The 21,845-nt window shown below is 36.3% G+C and overlaps 1 protein-coding gene across 1 annotated transcript in view; it reads right to left on the minus strand.

Annotated features, from left to right (window-relative positions):
* LOC134665484 (helicase domino) overlaps positions 1 to 3,680 on the minus strand; it is a gene marked incomplete at its 3' end in the record, with an annotated part of 39,232 nt that extends 35,552 nt beyond the window's left edge. Inside the window, exon 1 of the mRNA XM_063522459.1 lies at positions 3,080 to 3,680. Within this exon, the coding sequence (XP_063378529.1) occupies positions 3,080 to 3,154 (75 nt within the window). The remainder of the gene's footprint in view (positions 1 to 3,079) is intronic.
* Between the last annotated feature and the right edge of the window lie 18,165 nt (positions 3,681 to 21,845).

The raw sequence follows: 21,845 nt of genomic DNA on the forward strand, positions 1-21,845 counted from the left end.
TCTGTCTGTCCGTCCGTATGTCACAGCCACTTTTTTCCGAAACTATAAGGACTATACTGTTGAAACTTGGTGGATAGATGTATTCTGTGAACCGCATTAAGATTTTCACACAAAAATAGAAAAAAAAAACAATGAATTCTGGGGGTCCCCCATACATAGAACTGTAACAAAAATTTTTTTTCATCAAACCCATATGTGTATAGATACCCCACACATATGGGCTTGATGAAAAAAAATTTTTGTTACAGTTCTATGTATGGGATAGATCTTCATATGATATTGAGGTTTCTAATATAATTTTTCCAAAGTGGTAAAAGAGAATGATAAAACTAAAAAAAATATATGATGTAATGTAAACTTCCATGCAAACTTCCATCGAAAATTGGTTCGAACAAGATCTATTCCAAGATTCCTCCCGCGGACGCTCCGGCTGTGGAATGAGCTCCCTCCCGAGGTTTTCCCGGGGGTCTACAGTATGGGGTTCTTCAAAAAAGGAGTGTACAGGTTTTTAAAAGGTCGGCAACGCGCATGTAACACCTCTGGAGTTGCAGGCGTTCATAGGCTACGGTGACTGCTTACCATCAGGTGGGCCGTATGCTTGCTTGCCACCGATGTGGTATAAAAAAAAAATCTAGTAAGTAGTAAAAAATTACGCATTAAAATGCGTAATTTTTTGGCTATTTTCTTAAATAACTTCGAACCTATATATTTTAACATCATAAAAAAAAACATGTGCATCTTTGGGTCACTAATTTACATATGTGTACCAAATTTCAACTTAATTGGTTTAGTAGTTTCTGAGAAAATAGGCTGTGACAGACGGAACGACACACAAGTGATTCTATAAAAAACCGGGCAAGTGCGAGTCGGACTCGCGCACGAAGGGTTCCGTACCATAATGCAAAAAAAAAAAACGGTCACCCATCCAAGTACTGACCCCTCCCGACGTTGCTTAACTTTGGTCAAAAATCACGTTTGTTGTATGGGAGCCCCACTTAAATCTTTATTTTATTCTGTTTTTTGTTGTTTTGTTGTTATAGCGGCAACAGAAATACATCATCTGTGAAAATTTCAACTGTCTAGCTATCACGGTTCGTGAGATACAGCCTGGTCACAGACAGATGGACGGACGGACGGACAGCAGTCTTAGTAATAGGGTCCCGTTTCACCCTTTGGGTACGGAACCCTAATACGGATTCGATTCCGTTTTTTTCCTTTTGAGGTATGGAACCCTAAAGGTGGCCACTGACGAGCCTTCCAACAGTCTAAATAGCGTGGCTGCAATCCAAAATCGGTCCGTGAATGTCAAAAACGTACAATGTTTAACATTAGGATGCCCTCCATTTGGATGAATCCATTGTAACGGCATCCATTTGGAAGGCTCGTCAGTGGCCTGCTTAAAACTATGCTGAATTTAGAAATTGAATATTTTTTCTGGTTGCTAATATTAAGTTGATGGCCAACTTAGTGGGCCCCAAGAGTAGCTCTTTCATATTCCTATTTCTTAGTTTGATCTTGTTGGTATCCTCCGCTCTATCTTCTAAATCTTCTTCTTAGTTGGATACTCTTGTCAGAGCAGTTGTGGTCATTAAGGTCATTGTATGGCCTTTTTCATTGTTGAAACAACAAGAAAGGCATGGGGTGTGCAGTAGTTAGTGCTCTCGGTACTGGTTTCCTATACAAACCTGTGTTAGTACAGATAATCAGTACCTGGAGCACTGTTACCGGAACAGGGAAATCAAGGTTGTCGCCATACAAACACAGTACCTACCAGGAGCATTCCCTAGTGTGCAGAAGCATACACTCTCTGCTCTAATGGTATTACTTGTTGCTGAACCTCAGAGTGAATGGTTTGCAAAAGGTTTTAAAATATGACATAATAATATAGGAATACATAGAAACAAGTGTTTTGTTATATTCTTGACCACATTAGCCATAATTTCATACTATACTATCAAAAATCACAGTTTGTTAATATTTATGATTCTGCCCAGAAAATGCTAAATAAACAGTGGAAGATTACAACTCTTCCCCACTGTGGTGGCCCTGCCCTGGGTTCTTACCTTATGCCGACTATGCTGTTGATGTTGAGTTGATGAAGCAAACCCCAAACATAAATAAATCTTTGTTTAGGATTTGCTGTTGGGAGGGTAGAAAGAGGGAGGATTTCAAATCCACTACTTTGACTAGACTAGACTAGGTTGGACTAGACTAGAGTCTGGACCCATACTTAAGTAAGAGATTTGAAAGGCATATTTCGAGGGTAGAGATGTCATACTTCAGAAGGTTCTGTTTTGTAAGGGCATGTATGGGACAATTGTTACTCAATAAGAACGAAGAATGTTCTTGAGAATGGCACAACATACTCAATATCACCCTTGAATGATAAGACAAGGTGTCTCAGGAAAATAAGTAACCATTTTGTTGCAAAAATTTAAGTTTGGTCAATCAACTTGATACTTATCACTGCCATTTTAGTGTCTGCAATATAAATAAAGGATAAGTACTACTTATCAAAGCCTGATTTCACTTCAACCATGAAGTATTTATTTTTGTTAGTCAAAGTTTACTTTAACTGAAATCATGTGTATTTATTTTGGTTAGGTGTTAACAGCAAGCCAGACTGGCAAGAGCCTTGCTAATGGTAATTGATAATTATATTATTTTGCCTGTCTATGAAACTATAGTGTATTTCAGTATGTTTATTATAATTTTCATATACCTATGGTTAGATTGGTAATGATTCTGAAAGTGGCGAAGGAGTTTACTTCTGTTAGCCGTCATAAATTGATTAGTTACAACAAAACTTGAACATTAACCCTTCCATAAAATGATTGGGGTCAGTATATAATTCTGGATTATGCAGACCGTCTGCGTGATGTTTGAGCCCCGTTTATAACCCAAAACATAACTCTACAGTAGGCAGGTTTTAAGGGCTACCTACTTTATCATTTTATCAGGTTTACTGTAATTGAATCAGCTAGCCAACTGACATATGTTCAGAGAATTGTCATAACAGCATCCAGAAGGCATGTTATTACAAGCTGTATTAACATAATATCATAAATATAAAAAATACCATGAGTGGCGGCACGGCAGCGGCGACAGCTGCAGGCGCGGCCGTGGCGCGCTCATCGCGGCTCCGACCGCTCATGCTGAGACATTGCGAGGGACGGCAAGCACTCACAAACAAATACTTGTATTCACTAAACACACACAGGGACTCGACCGGCCCATATAAATAGAAAAGAAAATTATCACTAATGCACTTATTTTAATTCAATGCACTTCTTAAAATCGAATATATTACAGGAGATCATTTAAATAATCGAATCTGCTCTAAAAAAAATAGCTAATTCACTTATGATACACTAGCACTCTTTGCCTACTATCAAAAATAACACAGCCGGACCCGCAGTAAACAAATCTGAGAAACGGTTCCAGTTCCGGCGGCCATATTGAACGATTTCGCGCCGCTGACTCCACTGCAGTAATCACTCATTAACATGACTAAGTTCATACATCGCACCAAAGAATATCACAAATAGTACTTTGAGCATTCCCCGCAAAATTAATATAATAATATTTACAGAATTGCACTGGCTTTCCGAAAAGAAAAATATTTTTTTTCTTGATATCTCCGATCTTTGTCCGGTTTGGCTGTTTGGCATTGACTGACAGTGTTGCCATTTGGTAAAAACACGTTTTTGTAGGTTTCCACCTCTTCGAGAATCGATAATGTTTGTTTTCCTTAATTATTATATAATAATAATTAATAATTTGTGTATAAATTTTGATATGCCAAATCAATTTGCAAATTTGGATGATTTTGAAACATGTTTCGTCAAATCTAATCTAATTTTATTTTTATCGTGAAGACTGGCCAGAACACTACAGACAAAGATAATATAATCCAGGGCTGCCAGTACATAAATCTTGATTATGCGATCCTGTGGCCGCAATTGGGTAGGTAAAGTTTTTTGAAGATAGGCAAATTATATTTTTTCCCGATAGTATTCATTATAGCGATCACGGAAATGCAGCTCTTTTATTTTTATATCATTTTATTGATTAAATATAATTTTTTAAATGATCGATATGACGTTTGTGAGGTGAAATGGCAGACTCGAGTAATTAATTCCTTGGCGCGTAGTAAATGGGACGAGATAGAAAAAAAATCGATGTCAACTGTCAGTGTCACTTAGCTCTCATTCCCGAAAAATAACGGACAAGCCTCATGTTACCTTGCGAATTGCTATTAATGTTATCATTGAGATTTTCGGCGACCTCAGCACGACCCACGGACTTCTGATTCCCCACGACATCTGCGCGTATTTGGACAAAGATTGAATTTACTTTCGATAACTTGGCACTGCATAAATTATTGGACAACGTTTTCTTCCCCACCCCTACACGACGGCCCCTACGCTGACCCTTGGACAGAGTTTTGCAAGAAAAATAAGCGAGTTCATACGAAATTGCGAGCAGATTCTACAAATTTGAAATTATTATCATAACAGTGATAAGCACAATGCCGTTGAATTAGAGGAGCAATGGCCGTACAGGAGTACGTATCCGTGAAATACATAGGTACAGAAAACTTTCTTCACTTGTGTTTTGATTTTTATTATTAAATTGCCATGAGCTGTTAAGTTCGTAAACAAGAAATCGGTCTAATTTTTTCTAACAATTTCAACCATCTGTTAGTTTTGTGTGGTTATCCTCATTTTATGAATGTTGTTCTTATTTTCAGGTGGATGTAAACATTCATTGGCGGTATTATACTGATTGCTAATTAGAACCATTGAGCCATGACATACTTCCTTGCAGTGTTATTCGGCTAAGCCTCGAGCATCCTGTGAATCTGAAGGATATAATTATTTCCATAAAAAAGAGCAATCGAATTAGGACCAAGATATCCCGAGAATCTAAAGACATTTTATAAAAAATGCAATAAAATGAAAATGGGAGACTCTCTTATTTTAACAATGTTACAAGATCATGACAATGTTATGGTCTATACTTATTAAAATTTTAAAACCAACATGTCTTTATCTTTGACTTGAAAATGTACAAATGATTTGGGTTAAGTTTTATGAAATGCAACTTATGCTAAAAATCTATTATTATTATATGTCAAATTATCGTGAACTCGATGTTGCTTAAGGCGTATCCAAATTAGTCAATTTTTCGCCAATCTGATTAAATTGCCCGATCGAATCGGGACGTACGGACGCAAACGCCAATTTGGCTCGCCGAATTCAACCGCCGATAATGACCAATAAAATGAGGTGCGGACACAAGAACACCAATTTGTGAGGCTAGTATTTTCGTTATGGGGCATTTTTTCAATTTAAATGGGTCTAATATCACCATAAATCTAAAATTGGAGATTGACGCCAATTTCATTTCTGATCAAATCGACCGATTTGATCAGTCCCGTCTGGATACCGCTTTAGCACCGCGAAAGGGCTCTGCGCGGTGCGCGCGGATTGACGCATGCGCGTACCGTATGCTTTGTATCTATGGTAATATAATTTAAAAAAATATGCAAATAAAAGGCGGCAAAGTTTATTCGTTGTGCAATACTCAATAAGTTACCGCTTGTTATTTTAATACTCGTAATAAACAAAATGAGTTCAAGTTCAAACGAAAACGACCTGGAATAGACGGCATGCACCGCCTCATTTTAAAGCAGAAGCAAACTTAATAATGAATAACTAGCTTCCTGCTAAGTCCTGGGACAAATACAACAGGACTTACGACATGCTCATGCTGTGGAAGGACACAAGAAGGACAGCCAAAACGCAAGAAACACCTACTCTGAAAGTGGTTTTTAGCGTATTTCTGTGACCAAGTGAAAACTAAAAAGCCATCTACATTTAATATAAACTAAGAATAGTTATGCGTTGTTTTTTTAATTGTATTCGCGTCACTTTACCCCTATTAAATACGCTTTACTAAATTGAATTTGTTTTATTTCCTCACATAATTTGAGAATAGTGCTTACTATGTATACCTCAATGGAAGCAAAAATGTAGTCTTTTTGCGAGTTGATACACTTGCTACTTGTGTATAGTGGCAAATGTATTAAACCCGCAATCAACACTAATCAATATGTAAACAGGCCCCAAACGTGAAGCACATTTACCCTACAGACATACTTATCCATATTGACCATATTTGAAGCTCTCAACTCTCTTCAAGGGCACGCCACACAGCGTGATCCTATATACTGTTGTAATGTTAATGCTTAAGGATAATAATTTGTGGATTTATAAAATAAAACGAAACGAAATTTACTGGATTTATATTATATTATTTTGGATTTATATTATAAGTTTTCTAAAGTACAGTCGCCATCAGATATATTGGTGCAGCTAGGGTGCTCATAAATATCTGAACACGCCTCTATTATCAGGGCGTGCGTGTTCAGATATTGTGAACACCTTGCCGAGCCCATATATAATAGCCAATAACGACCTAGTTATTAACACTATTACAATCTTAATCATTATGTATGTATAATACAACAATCACGTTTATATAGTCCTCACAAACGTATAAGTTACCATTTTGGCCAATATATCTTCAAAACTTGGCACCGAATCGCTGTTAAAGACTTTGGTGTGCTCAAATACGCTGAATTTGGAAAGTAACGTCTGTACTTCCTACAAGACGGTACGACGCACTTTGAGTTCATCTCTGTAATATTCTATTTCCATTCGAACGTTTCCGGGATCGTCTCCATCTATTGTGTTGATACTGAGATCCAAAATGACTCGTGTAGCAGTCCAAGAGTCGTGGTGGAGGTGTTAATGAAAATGTTCTCCAAGAAGCAGTGCCAAGTAGTCGAAAGCAATCGTTATCATTATCAAAATATCCGTGTTGATCGTGCTAGGGACGTTAAAAATACTTATTCTAGAAAGCACACCGACATCCAATTACAAGAAAACACAAATGTTTCGTCCGACCATTATTTTCCAATTATTTGCAAGTTATTTTCCAAGAATGACACTGACAGTTGACATCGATTTTTTTTCTATCTCGTCCCATTTACTACGCGCCAAGGAATTAATTACTCGAATCTGCCATTTCACATCACAAACGTCATATCGATCATTTAAAAAATTATATTTAATCAATAAAATGATATAAAAATAAAAGAGCTGCATTTCCGTGATCGCTATAATGAATACTATGGGGAAAAAATATAATTTGCCTATCTTCAAAAAACTTTACCTACCCAATTATACGAAATTCGATTGCATTATACGAGTACAAAAAAAAACTATAATTTTAAATCGATTTTTTAATAACTGGTGAATTTCGGTTTTTGCGGTAAGCCCCCAAATTGCGGGGATATTTCTCTTTTACTCCAATGACAGCGTAATAATAGTGACAGAGAAAAATGCCCGCAATTTGCGCACTTGGTTTTTCGCGGTTATAGCCCGCGTTGACGTGTATTTAAGTAGTTGCCGTTCCATTAAATCGTATAACAGTAACAGTAATCGTGTAACAGTAGTTTGTTTTTGTTTCTTTTTTTGCATTATGGTACGGAACCCTTCGTGCGCGAGTCCGACTCGCACTTGCCCGGTTTTTTGAAGCATTGACAGTAGTTTAACATCGGTGTTTTTTTTCGTATCCAATTATACCGATTGACCAACTATACGACATGTATACGAAAATAATTTCATTATACGAATTTCGTAGCCTATTATACGATCTGGCAGCCCTGATATAATCACTACGTTCACAGATTATTAATATGTAGCTAGCTAACTACGTTTTAAGAGACGGGACTTCCATACTAGCGACTTGATCAGTCTGTGTATGTTTGGTTCTCCAAATATGACCAACATGTACGACAAAGATCTGTCAAAGAACAATAGTACCAACATAACAAACTTAAATAGTGTGGTATGCTACAAGCTTGCGTATTTTATCGATATCGATCAAAATCAGATTAGAATCGAGTGCACATTCAAGTCTTATGTATATAACATACGACTTAAACGTGCATAGTGTTCTTTGAGTGGACCAATACATTACTTAAATGTGAACACGATTTTTATTTGTTAAAATAAAAATATGTAAAATGATTTTTTAAATAATTTAACGTTATCAATTTTAAATACATCCCGACGGTTCGACGGTCCACAAGTTACAGAGGAAAATGTGTGTTCACCTGAATTTTTTTTTCTATATCTTATATTCCTGAATAATAAAATTAAGTCTTCCTTTACAACTTATTTGACCAACTGCCTGCATCTGGAAACATTAAATCATTAAAACAGACACACATACATTTTCTTCTATTTTAGGTTAAAATCTTAAATAATTAATAGATTCTAAAAATAAATAATATAATGTCTATTCCACGAATGCACAAATGATAGATAATTTTCTACTAAAAATATTTGGAGGTAATTATAGTCATGTTCCATGCAAGTTATCAGGAAATTCACTTATTTTATTTTAATATTTACATTGATAAAATATTAGGCTGCAGTTATCGATACTTGTAGTACATCCCTAGTTCACAATGAAACTGGATATGAAATTTCTAATTTTCAATGTGTTTATAGCCTGCTATACCAAAATAACGTTAAAAGTGTGTAAAGCAATACTTACCGGTTTTCATCTAATGGAAATTTCGCCATAAACTTCCTTTTTTGCAATTTTCGCGAACGTATCAATTGCCATATATTTCGCACTTAAACAACTTAGTTTTCGGTGGCATTTAAACAAAATCTATTGACTCACTGTATGTTCTTATCACGTTTGACTGTTTTCGAAAATAACGATGGCTATTAAAAAAGAAATTGCAAGAAATACGTAAGTAAAACATGCGAACCGCCATGACAAGCAACAAAGCAATGTGGCTGACAGTTGACTTGACAGATAAATAGCACTGACGTTTTATTTTGTTTTTGTCTAGGTCACCAAATTCCATACAAAAGCTTTTGTTGTTCCTATTTGCGGCAGCCTGATATGGAGATGGACTAGTTAGGGTTCCGTACCCAAAGGGTAAAACGGGACCCTATTACTAAGACTTCGCTGTCCGTCCGTCCGTCCGTCCGTCTGTCACCAGGCTGTATCTCACGAACCGTGATAGCTAGACAGTTGAAATTTTCACAGATGATGTATTTCTGTTGCCGCTATAACAACAAATACTAAAAAACAGAATAAAATAAAGATTTAAGTGGGGCTCCCATAGGGTAAAACGGGACCCTATTACTAAGACTTCGCTGTCCGTCCGTCCGTCCGTCCGTCCGTCCGTACAGTTGAAATTTTCACAGATGATGTATTTCTGTTGCCGCTATAACAACAAATACTAAAAACAGCAACCTCCTCCTCCTGCTCCTTTGGCATCCAGAAATAATTTTGCCAGTTTTCGCCAGGTCGAATATGTTGAGGTTGATTTCAATTTATTTAAACTGTCCAGGTTCTCCATGATTTAAAAATACGTACGGTTACTTCAACGTCAGTTTGGTTGCTATCCTTATTTTGTCAACAACTCGGTATCTATGGTTGTGTCTACAAATATTTTTGTACGAAAGCTGAATCGTTTTCCTGAAACACTTAGAAAGACAATTTATATTTAATTTACTGGGCCCATAACCTGTAGAGCCGCTACAGGAGGTCTCTGGAAGGTTTTATTAATCACTGGAAGGCACTTTAGTTTGTAAACATCTATTTTATTTATTTAATTGTATTCACAAAAACATGACTTGTCGTTGCGGATGATTGAAGTAGAGTGAATGACAATTCTCAAGTTTGAATTCGAACATACTTCAAACTTGAGCTTTCTATATTCAAAGAGAATGTCTCAAGCCAGTTTCGATTGCTATATACAGCCTCTATAAACCAACAATATATATATATTATATATATATATATATATATATATAATATATATGTTTATGGAGTTGGAGAAGATAGTGCAGATACAGGTAAAGCCGCAAAGGCAAAATATTTTATTTTAAAATCAATTGATGAGAATATTTTACATTATGTTATTAATTGCTCAACTACAAAGGATATTTTTGATAAGTTAGATGTTGTCTTCAATTACAAAATGGAAAAAGACAGCCATCTTAAGGTAATTGAATTCTATAACTATAAATTCAGCGGAGATATACTTCAGGATATTAGCAAACTTCAAAATATGTGTTTTGAACTACAGTCTACCACAAATAAAATAAATGATGACATGCTTACACAAAAGATTTTAACAATTTTACCAGCCAATTTAAATTACTTTAGAACTGTATGGGAGGTAACTCCAAAATCTGACCAAACCATACTCACTCTCATTGAACGTATCCAAAGAGAACTTAAGCTATTTGAAAATAGTGCTTCAGAAATACACCCACAAATAGGAGAAGCCATGAAAAGTAATGAAAGGAAGTGCTTCAACTGTAACCAACCAGGTCATATTGCGAGATTCTGCGTTGATAAAAAGTGCACCATTTGCAACAAAAGTGGACACACTTCCAGTGAATGTTTTTCTACGAAAATATGTAGGAAATGTAATAGGAAGGGACACATTGAAAGATTTTGTCGCACTTTCAGCCTGGTGAGTGAACAAATAAAACACACAAATAATACTAAAGCAATAATTGATTCAGGTGCGTCCTCACACATGTTTTACAATAATAACATTATAAATTTTACAGAAAATATAAATGTAGATATAAGATGTGCCAATGCAGAGAACCTCGTCGCTCAAGCCATAGGTACAGTTAACACAAATGGCTTTGAACTGGAAGATGTACTATATGTTCCTGCAATTTCTAGAAACCTGATATCTGTAAGTTCAATCACTGATCACGGAGCATCTGTACTCTTCGCTGGAAATAAGGTATCTGTAAAGAAACATAATAATATTATTCTTACTGGTTATAAAACTAGAAACGGTCTCTATGAAACAGAATTTTCTGCTAATAACGTTCGTGAGGTATTGTTTTCCGAGAATGTCGATATCTGGCATCGCCGGCTCGGTCACGTATCGGATGTGCCGCGTCTAGCTAAATTGGTAAACGGTATTAAAATTGGGGGGTCAAATCAAGAACATTTTTGCGAAATATGTGTTAAAGCGAAAATGACTAGAAAACCTTTTAAAAATAACAGAATTAAAGCTAAATTCCCTTTGGAAATTATTCATACGGATATTTGCGGTCCAATAGAAACTCCCACTTGGGATAACAAAAAATATTTTATTACTTTCCTAGATGACTTTACACATTTTTGTGTCGTTTATTTAATTACTTTTAAAAGTGAAGCCTTTGATAAAATAAAACAGTTCGTGACTTTAGCGGAAAATCATTTCAATACAAAAGTTAGAAAAATAAGATGCGATAATGGACGCGAATACTCGAACAATAATCTAATGTCTTGGTGCAACTCTAAAGGGATAATTCTAGATTTAACAATACCCTATACGCCGCAACTGAATGGAAAAGCGGAGAGACTGAACAGAACCCTGTTAGAAAGAACTAGAGCATTAATATTCGACGGGCGTGTTCCAAACTACCTATGGGGCGAAGCACTCATAACTGCCAGCTTCCTAATAAATAGAAGCCCCACCGAAGGTAAAGACAAAACTCCAGCTGAGATGTGGTTCGGCGTCAAACCAAACGTATCGCATATACGAAGATTTGGTTCAACAGCCTTTTATAAAATAAACTCTGGTGTACGAAAGTTAGACGTTAGATGTAGTAAAGGAATTCTGATTGGCTATATCAGAAATGGAATAGAGGCGAGGTGGTGCTGTTTTTCAAAAAAGGTGATAACAGCCTATTGAAGAACTACAGACCCATCACGCTTCTGAGCCATGTCTATAAGCTGTTTTCAAGGGTCATCACGAACCGTCTCGAACACAGACTTGATGACTTCCAGCCTCCCGAACAAGCCGGGTTTCGAAAAGGCTATAGTACCATAGACCACATCCATACGCTGCGGCAAGTTATACAGAAGACCGAAGAGTATAACTTACCATTATGCTTAGCGTTTGTGGACTATGAGAAAGCCTTCGATTCGGTGGAAACATGGGCGGTGCTTGAGTCTCTTCAGCGATGCCATATTGACTATCGGTACATCGAAGTGTTGAAGTATTTGTATAGTAACGCCACCATGTCGGTCCGAGTACAGGAGCAGAGCACGAAGGCGATTCCATTGCAAAGAGGCGTAAGGCAGGGAGACGTTATCTCTCTGAAACTGTTTACTGCCGTAATGGAAGACACCTTCAAGCTCCTGGAATGGCAAGGACTTGGCATCAACATCAACGGCGAATACATCACTCACCTTCGGTTTGCCGACGATATCGTAGTCATGGCAAAGTCGATGGAGGAACTCAGCATGACGCTCGATGACCTCAACCGAGTTTCACAACGGGTGGGCTTGAAAATGAACATGGACAAGACGAAACTTATGTCAAATGCCAATGTTGTGCCCATCCCAGTCTCTGTTGGGAACTCGGTACTCGAAGTTGTTGACTCGTACATCTACCTAGGACAAGTAGTCCAATTAGGTAGGTCCAACTTCGAGAAGTCAACCGCCGAATCCAACTCGGTTGGGCAGCGTTCGGGAAACTACGTAATGTCTTTTCGTCCGACATACCTCAGTGACTCAAGACGAAAGTCTTTAATCAATGTGTGTTACCAGCGATGACTTACGGCTCCGAAACGTGGTCTTTCACTATCGGCCTCATCTCAAAATTCAAAGTCGCTCAACGAGCTATGGAGAGGGCTATGCTCGGAGTTTCTCTGCGTGATCGAATCAGAAATGAGGAGATCCGTAGACGAACTAAAGTCACCGACATAGCTCACCGGATTAGCAAGCTGAAGTGGCAATGGGCAGGCCACATTGCGCGCAGAGAAGATGGCCGATGGGGTCGAAAAGTGCTCGAGTGGAGACCACGGACTAGCAAACGCAGCGTAGGACGTCCACCCACAAGATGGACGGACGACCTTGTTAAAGCCGCCGGAAGACGCTGGATGCGGGTGGCTTCCAACCGGTACGAATGGAGGTCCAAGGGGGAGGCCTATGTTCAGCAGTGGACGTCTTATGGCTGAGATGATGATGATGATGATGATGATATCAGAAAAGAACTGACTAGTTGTTATCGCCATGTACTATTCTGATCGCCTGCCGAGCGCGGGCTAGTTAAAAGGCGCGCCCGAGCTAGCTTACTAACCATGATCTCCAATTACACATAGTCGCTACGCATCCCGCGATCTGCAGTTCTGGTTAGCCTGAGACCTCGCGCCTGCGCTCGCGCATAGCAACTAGTATAATGTTCTCGCGTACTTAGTTGTGTAAGTCGCTGCGGGCAAAATAAATAAATAAAAAATGTATACCTACCTACATATTTATTTTTGTGTCAATTTTGCAGTAATTCAATAAATTTGCACTTAATATTATATAAATATGTACTCGTCAAGATAATAAATTCTTAGTATAAGTATGTTTAACTCATGTAAGTGAATTGTAATATTCTTATGAGTAATAAAATTTCTTTAAACCTAAATGGTTACAAAATATGGGTGAAACGAGAACAATTGTAAGAGCAAGAGATGTAAGAATAAATGAAGACGAGCAAGGAATATATCAAAATGAAGAAAATGATGAAAGCATTAGAGGTCTTTGGAAGATAGATGAAGAGGTTCAAGAGACGGTTAGGGAAGGCACAACACAAAATAAAGAAGTTAATAGACAGGAAGAAAATCAAGGTGGTAGAGTCAACAATAATGAAGATCGAGAAGGTGAAATTTTAAGAAATAGAATGAGAAGTAGAAACATGGAGAGTGTTCGAGAAGGCGATATTCATTTGAGAAGGTTGAGTAGTGAAACAAATGAAGACGAAACAAATGAAGATGAAACAAATGAAGGTGAAACAAATGAAGATGAAACAAATGAAGGTGAAACATATGAAGATGAAACAAATGAAGTTGAAATAAAAGAATTCGAAACAAATGACAATGAAACAAATAACAATGAAACAAATGAAGTTGAAAGAAATGAAAGTGAAACAAACCAAGAAGTAGAAGAAGAAGAAAGTAATGAAGAATACTATGATGGGAATGAAGAACCTGTTGATACTGAACTAGTTGAAAATCGAGTTGAAAATAATCGTAATCGAAATAATGATAGTAATAATAATGAAAATAGAAGAGTTCAACCTGCCAGAGAACGTCGACTACCTGATAGATATAAAGATTATTTAATGGATTATGATACTGAAGCATCAATGTTAACCTACGAGGAGGCAATAGAATCAAAAGAAAAGGACAAATGGAAACAAGCTATAGAAGAAGAAATTAAATCACTTGAAGAAAATAAGACGTGGTCATTTGTGGATGAACAAGAAGCAAAAGGAAGGAAATTAGTTACTAGCAAGTGGATTTTTACTGTCAAGTCTGATGGTAGGTATAAAGCCAGACTAGTTGCAAGGGGCTTTCAACAAAAGTACAAAATAGATTATGATGAGACATATAGTCCTGTAGTCAATACTACTTCTTTAAGAATTCTATTATCGATTGCGGCGGCGAAAGGTCTACAAATGAAGCAGTTTGATGTGAAAACGGCCTTTTTACATGGAGACTTGAAGGAATCTATATACATGAAGGTACCTAAAGGCTACAATGACAAAGAAGGCAAAGTATGCAAACTAAACAAGAGCTTGTATGGCTTAAAACAAGCTCCACTAATGTGGAATATCAAGTTTACAGAGTTCTTAACAAAGATGGGGTTTAAACAAATGAAACTTGATCAATGCATCTTTGTCATGGAAGGTGAAAGAAAAATTATCCTTGCAGTATATGTCGATGACGGATTAGTACTCGGAGAAAGAGAAGAAGATCTATTGCATATAATAGATACAATTCAAAAGTCATTCGAACTGAGAATTTTAGATGAAGTAACTAATTATATAGGTTTGGATATAAAGCAAGATAAAAATGGGATTAAAATTTTTCAGAAGACATATAGTGAGAAAATCATTAAAAAGTTCAATCTTGAAAATGCAAAAGAGTGTAGATGTCCAACGATTATGTTATGATAGAAGAACATCCATCCGTTAAAGTTGATACAAAGTCTCATGAGCTTTACCGCGAGATGATAGGGTCATTGTTATATCTCTCTAATAAGTAATAAAACGCGACCAGACATTAGTTTTCAAGTAGGTTATTGTTCGAGGCATCAAAATTCTCCAAATTTAAATGATTTGAACAATGCTAAAACAATTTTGCGATTTCTTAAAGGTTCAGCTGAAAAAGGGATTCACTTTAGTAAGGATGATAATATATAGAGAGGGCGCTGTCAGACAGCAATACATATCAGCTCCGTAGAAAATAATACTTTAAAAATAGTTACAATGAAGTTTCTGTGGCGAAATCGTGTAATAAAGACAATGAGAGACCTGTGAAAGTGTGAAGTGTGGACAAGTAACAAACAACGTAATTAAAGTGCTGTGAAATACGTAAATAGTGAAAAACTGATAACAATAACAAAGCGACTTTTTTAAGATATTAATAACAAAGACGGATTTAAAACTTAAGTGAACGTGAATAATTGCAGTTTTACACGTGCGAACAATTTGATGGTGAAGAAAAGTGTTTAAAAGTGAATTAACCTAAAAAAATTAAGGCAAAAAATACCGTTGCAAACTGCAAACAAACACATGTTTTCAAGCGACATCTAGCAAAAACTCAAAGGAACGCATCGCTCCCATACGAACCTGAATGCAGGCGCCATCTAGCGCAAACGTCAAAAACTGGATAGTACAATAGGAGCGAGCTTGAACAACCTTTTTGCTAAGCCGCATAGAACGCCTTAGTACCCATCGAAATCATCACTGCCACTGCCGATAGAGGGCGCGCATTGTCAAAAATGGAAGAAATCAAAAACATGCTTAGAGATATGCAAGAAGAAATAAGTAAACATCGGTATCAACGTTCAAATTTCGTGGCACTTGGTAAGGGTCGCAAAAAAAGAAATACATAGGTATCATTGTTTTATTTATTAGTAATAAATAACATTTAATTTATTTTTATTCTTAATCGTACTTTGGTAAACTGTACATATATTTAAAGAGGTTTATATTCTTAATACGTCATAGAACCTCAATACTCATTTCATTATCCATTTGTAAAAAAAATTCTAAATGCCAAATAGGCAACAAATGTCAATTTAATTGTCATGCAAAATAATATGTGGTAAAATCTTCAACGATAATAGTTCTTAAAAACACTTACAACTACAATTTAGCATTGATAAATCTTTACCCAACTCCCTATCAGACTTGAGAAAATGGATTTGACGCAGTATACTGATTTTATATTCACTAACGAAGGTGCTTGCTGTACTATTTGCGAAATGAATATAAAAAAGAAAAGGTACAATATAGAGAAACATTTGAAATCAAAATCTCATCAAGATAAATTATCTGATTCACGCTGCCATTTACAGGATATAATACGAGATAATGCTGATTTCGAAATTAAAGACGATATCGTATATTGCAAATTGTGTAATTCGAAATTATTTCCCTCTAAATCTAGTATCGACCGCCATTTAAAAACAGATTTACACAACAAAATTCATAAAAATAATGCACAAGAAAAATTTAATAAAGATTTAACAGAGTTTATGATTTGTTCGAATATACCGTGGTCAAAATTAGACAATCCTAAATTTAGAAATTTTGTAGAAAACCTTTTAAATCATAAATATGGAAACGATATTACTGTGCCGAGTGAAACAAAAATACGAGTAAAATGCTTACCTGAATTGTATGAAAAGAAAAAAAATGAATTGAAAGAGAAATTACAAAATAAAATGATTTACCTCAGTGTTGATGAAACATCAGATTCCGTGGGAAAAAAAGTGGCAAATATTTTGATCGGAGCTCTAGATGGAACTAGTACCCAGCCACATTTATTTGCTTCTAAGGTATTGGAGGCGACTAACCATTCGACAATAACCAAACTCGTTGAGGAAACCCTTGAAGATCTTTGGGGCGATGAATACAAAAAAACATGGATAAATTATTATTTTTTATAACGGATGCCGGTTCCTACATGGTAAAAGCAGCTAAAAACCTTGTTCAGAAATATAAAAATATGACTCATGTAACATGCATAGCACATGGATGTAATCGAGTCGCAGAGATAATTAGAAGTCTTTACCCGACCATAAACAGTTTGATTGACTGTATCAAAAAAATATTTCGTAACGCTCCTTCAAGGACAAAATTATTTCATCAAATGTGTGTAAATATTCCTCTACGACCCCGACCCGTGATAACAAGATGGGGAACATGGTTAAATGCTGCCTCATATTATCACATGCATTATGATAAAATCAAATCTGTCATCGATGCCTTAAATCCGCGTGAAGCGAGTGCAATTTCTAAAGCAAAAAAAATTTTCCGTAACCGGAATTTAAAAACTGAGTTACTATTCGTCGATACACACTTTAGTATAGTTGCTAAGTCAATAAAATTATTGGAGGATCCAAAACTGAGTCTAGCAGAATCATTAAACATTGTTCATGGTTTGCAAAAAAAAATATCAACGTTAAGGTTATATCAAAATGCCAGAAAAGTTTATTTTAAATTAAAAAGTGTATTAAAGAAAAATCCTGGTTATAAGACTGTACAAATAATTAACCAACTATCTAAAAACAACGAGGCTGAAATACCAGAAAGTGTAAATAAAAACTGTGTACAAAATTTTCAATGCTTGACATACCTTCCTATTACCTCAGTCAGCGTGGAAAGATCTTTTAGTCATTTAAAATGGATATATTCTTACAGACGTCAAAGATTGACAGCAAAATCTATGGAACAAATTTTAGTGATCTATTCTAACTCGTAAAATATTGTATGCCACACCTGGACATAAAGTGGCTTTTTCCGCACGCTACGCGTACGGATAGAGCCGCTTTCTGGCCAAATGTGCACATATTTTTCCAACACGGGAGGTAATAAAGAAAGCCCTCGATCGCATAATTACGTCCCTCGCTTGCAGCTTGGGCCGCAACAATTGCGATTGCGCGGCCTTTCTTTGTTTTACCACCCTAATTAGGAAATGTACTATTTAGGGGCTTTTTTATTTACATATACAAAATAAAGGTTAAAAATACTAAGTGATTTGTTTGTATTTATTTTTCTGCCAACCGTACATTGCCACGAAATTTGAACGTTGATACCGATGTTTAGAAATAAGACAACAAAAGACAGACATGCAGGAAATGAAGGAAGACATTAAAAAAACGATAAATGATAATATTGATAAGAAATTTCAGCGTATGGAATTAAAACACGAGCAACTAGAACAAGATTTGAAAAAACAAAAAATTGCTTTAGATAATATGGAAAGATATAAAAGACGTAAAAACCTGATATTTTTTGGAGTGGAAGAAACTGAAAATAACTATCACAATTTAGAGAAAAAAATTCTAGATATTATAAGGAACATTTTACAAATTCGTTGTACCGAAAACTGCATAGAACACGTCAGAAGACTTGGAAAAAAAGGAGAGAAAGTTAGACCCGTTGTTGTTACACTGCTCACCATGGGGTTAAAAATAAACATACAGCAAAACAAGAAAAAATTTGAAAATACCCCTTATTACACAAAAGAAGACTACCCCCTGGAGGTACTTAACAAACGCAAAGAACTTCAAATACAAGCGGAAAAAGAAAGGGAACAAGGTCGGAAAGCAATTGTAAAATACGACAAGCTCATCATACTTCAACAACAAAAACCAGTTCACCTCAGGAAAAAGCTTATAATAAAAAGAGAAACTTATCACAATCTCCGGATGCAGCAACAAACTCACTGGATTTGGGCAACCAAAATAGAAACCAACCGAACAAAATGTACAAAACAAATAGCATGGATAAATATATCATAAAAGCTCCTACATTTACCTACCCGGAGAGTACCTCTGCCAAAACACAATCCGCCAGCCAAAACCAGAACATGTAGCAATCAACATGCCCCTCTCGGTGTCTCCCAGAACGGCTTGTCACCGCGGGAGATAAAGACTATAACCCTCCAGCACAAAAACACCAACGACTGTATATATGTACGTATAATGTGAGGTCACTATCATCACCTCAAAGAATGATACTACTTCAACATTCATTAAGTAAAATAAAGTATGATATTATTGGATTAGCGGAAGTTAGAAAGCTTGGAAGCAACATCGAGGAACTTGAGGAGGATATTTTCTGCTATACAGGACAAACAAAGGGTCGCCACGGTGTTGGCTTCCTGATAAAAAAGAAATATAAATCAAACATCGTAAACTACATAGGACTGTCTGAAAGAGTATGTATACTAAACCTTATATTTGAAACAACAAAAATATCCTTAATACAAGTATATGCACCCACTAGTGAAGCTTCGGAAGATGAAATACAATTATTTTACAAGCAATTGGAATCCGCTCAAAACCTCGCTAATGGGATATTAATTATAATGGGAGACTTAAACGCGAAAATTGGACAAAGGAACGAGGGCGAAAACATAATAATGGGACCATACGGTTACGGAGAAAGAAATCAAAGAGGCAAATATCTACTGGAATACGCCCTAAGAAACAAACTTACCATTATAAATACATTATTTAGAAAAAAAACAGAAACAACTGTGGACATGGTCCAGTCCAAGTGGAGAATACAAGAACCAAATAGATTTTATCCTCAGTAGCAACCCGACAAAATTTTCAAACATAGAAACTATTAAAAATAATATATTTTCAAGCGACCATAAGTTAATACGTAGCACGCTCAACTTAGGGAAACAAAAGAAATCTAGAGCAAAGTTCAGCAACCGTCGAGTCCTACTCCAAGGGAAAGAAACAGTAAAAACATTCATAAACTCATTAAAAAGTGAATTACAAAAAATTAGTCGCTGCGAAAATGAAGATGTAGAGTCATACTACTGTAAAATAGAGTCAGCCATAACACAAGGCATAAATAACACAAACTCTACACATGAAAAAAAGAAGATAATATCAGAAGAAACAAACTGTATGATAAAAAGGCGAATCGAATTGCAACGAAAACATCCAAAAAACAAAGAAGAGAAACAAGAACTTTCAAACTTATATAAAACCATAAACAAGAGATTAAAAAGAGACTACGAAAACTATAGAATGAAAGTAATAGAATCAAGCTTATGAAAATCAGGAAGTCAAAAACGGGCGTTTAAACAACTTAACACTAGTAAACCTTGGATTCAAAAATTGAAATCAACACATCCAGACAAAGGTGCGCAAACAAGGTCAGATATAGTAAAAACAGCTTCAGACTATTATAAGGACCTCTATAACTACCAAGACTGCAACATCAACAAAATAGAAACCCAACAAAATAAAATAGCTTCTACATCACCTAAGGCAGTATCCGTCAGAGATTTCGAAGAGACAGAAATAATAAGACAGATAGACAGACTTAAACAAGAAAAAAGCCCCGGACATGACAGCATACCAAACGAAGCTCTCAAACTAGGTAAACATTTACTGGCAGGTCCACTTACAACGCTATTCAATAAAATACTCAAAGAACAAAAAGTACCAGATAAATGGGCAGAGTCAAGAATTACCTTACTGTACAAGAAAGGAGACCCGACGGATATGAACAATTACCGCCCCATAAGTCTGCTTCCTACGATATACAAATTATTCGCAGCCTGTTTAAATAAAAGAATAGAGCCAGAAATAGAAAAACACCAACCCGTAGAGCAGGCAGGATTCCGGAAAGGTTTTTGCACAATCGATCACATCCATACGCTGGAACAAATAATCGAAAAGCATCAAGAATATCGACAACCCCTATACCTAGCATTTATTGACTATGCAAAAGCTTTTGATTCTTTGTCCCACGAAAGCCTATGGCAAGCACTAGAGACCCAAAACATCCCGGAAACTTATATAAAAATCCTGAAAGACATATATAGCAAAAGTATAAGCAGGGTGAAATTGGACAGACTAGGACCAGTGATAAAAATTTGTAGAGGTGTGAAACAGGGAGACCCGCTATCGCCTACAATCTTCATCTCAGTCCTACAACATATAATGAAAGACCTGAGCTGGAAACACAAAGGTATCAACGTAAAGGGGAAAAACCTAAGTAACCTTCGGTTCGCTGATGACATAGTACTTTTCGCAGAATCATCAAGACAATTGCAAGAAATGATATCAGAACTATGCTCAGCAAGCAAAAGGATAGGATTGGAACTAAACTCATCAAAAACAAAAGTAATGACCAATACCCTCCAAAAACCTATACTGGTAGACAACACACGAAAGTTAGAATATGTCGACAATTACATATATGTATTTAGGAAAACGTATTTCATTTAGTACCAACCGAAATAATGACGAAGTCGACAGGAGAATCAGCATGACATGGAATAAGTTCTGGAGCCTGAAAGAAATATTAAAATCGAAGCTACCACTAAAACTAAAAAAGAAAGTCATGGACGGATGCCTGGGGCCAAATTCGACACGTACAACTGTCAGATTTCGCATCCACGTCAAATCAACAGTTGATTTTATTGCATACTGAGTGTTGATTCCATCAACGGTCGATAATATAATTTGGTACAACCAAAACTCAACCCTAAACTAAGGGTGGTTCGGTTTGGTTTGCTTGTCACCCTAACTGTGGATTGTTAATGTCAAATTTTGACATTGTACGTATTCGAGAACTTATGATTTATCACACATCAACGGGAGATCAACACGATACGTCAAACGTCGCTTGTCGAATAGGGGTCCTGCTCCCCTGCATGTCGTACGGATGTCAAACTTGGATATACAACTTC

The sequence above is a fragment of the Cydia fagiglandana genome, chromosome 6 (genome assembly GCF_963556715.1).
Source record: "Cydia fagiglandana chromosome 6, ilCydFagi1.1, whole genome shotgun sequence".
In the NCBI taxonomy this organism is placed as follows: Eukaryota; Metazoa; Arthropoda; class Insecta; order Lepidoptera; family Tortricidae; genus Cydia; species Cydia fagiglandana.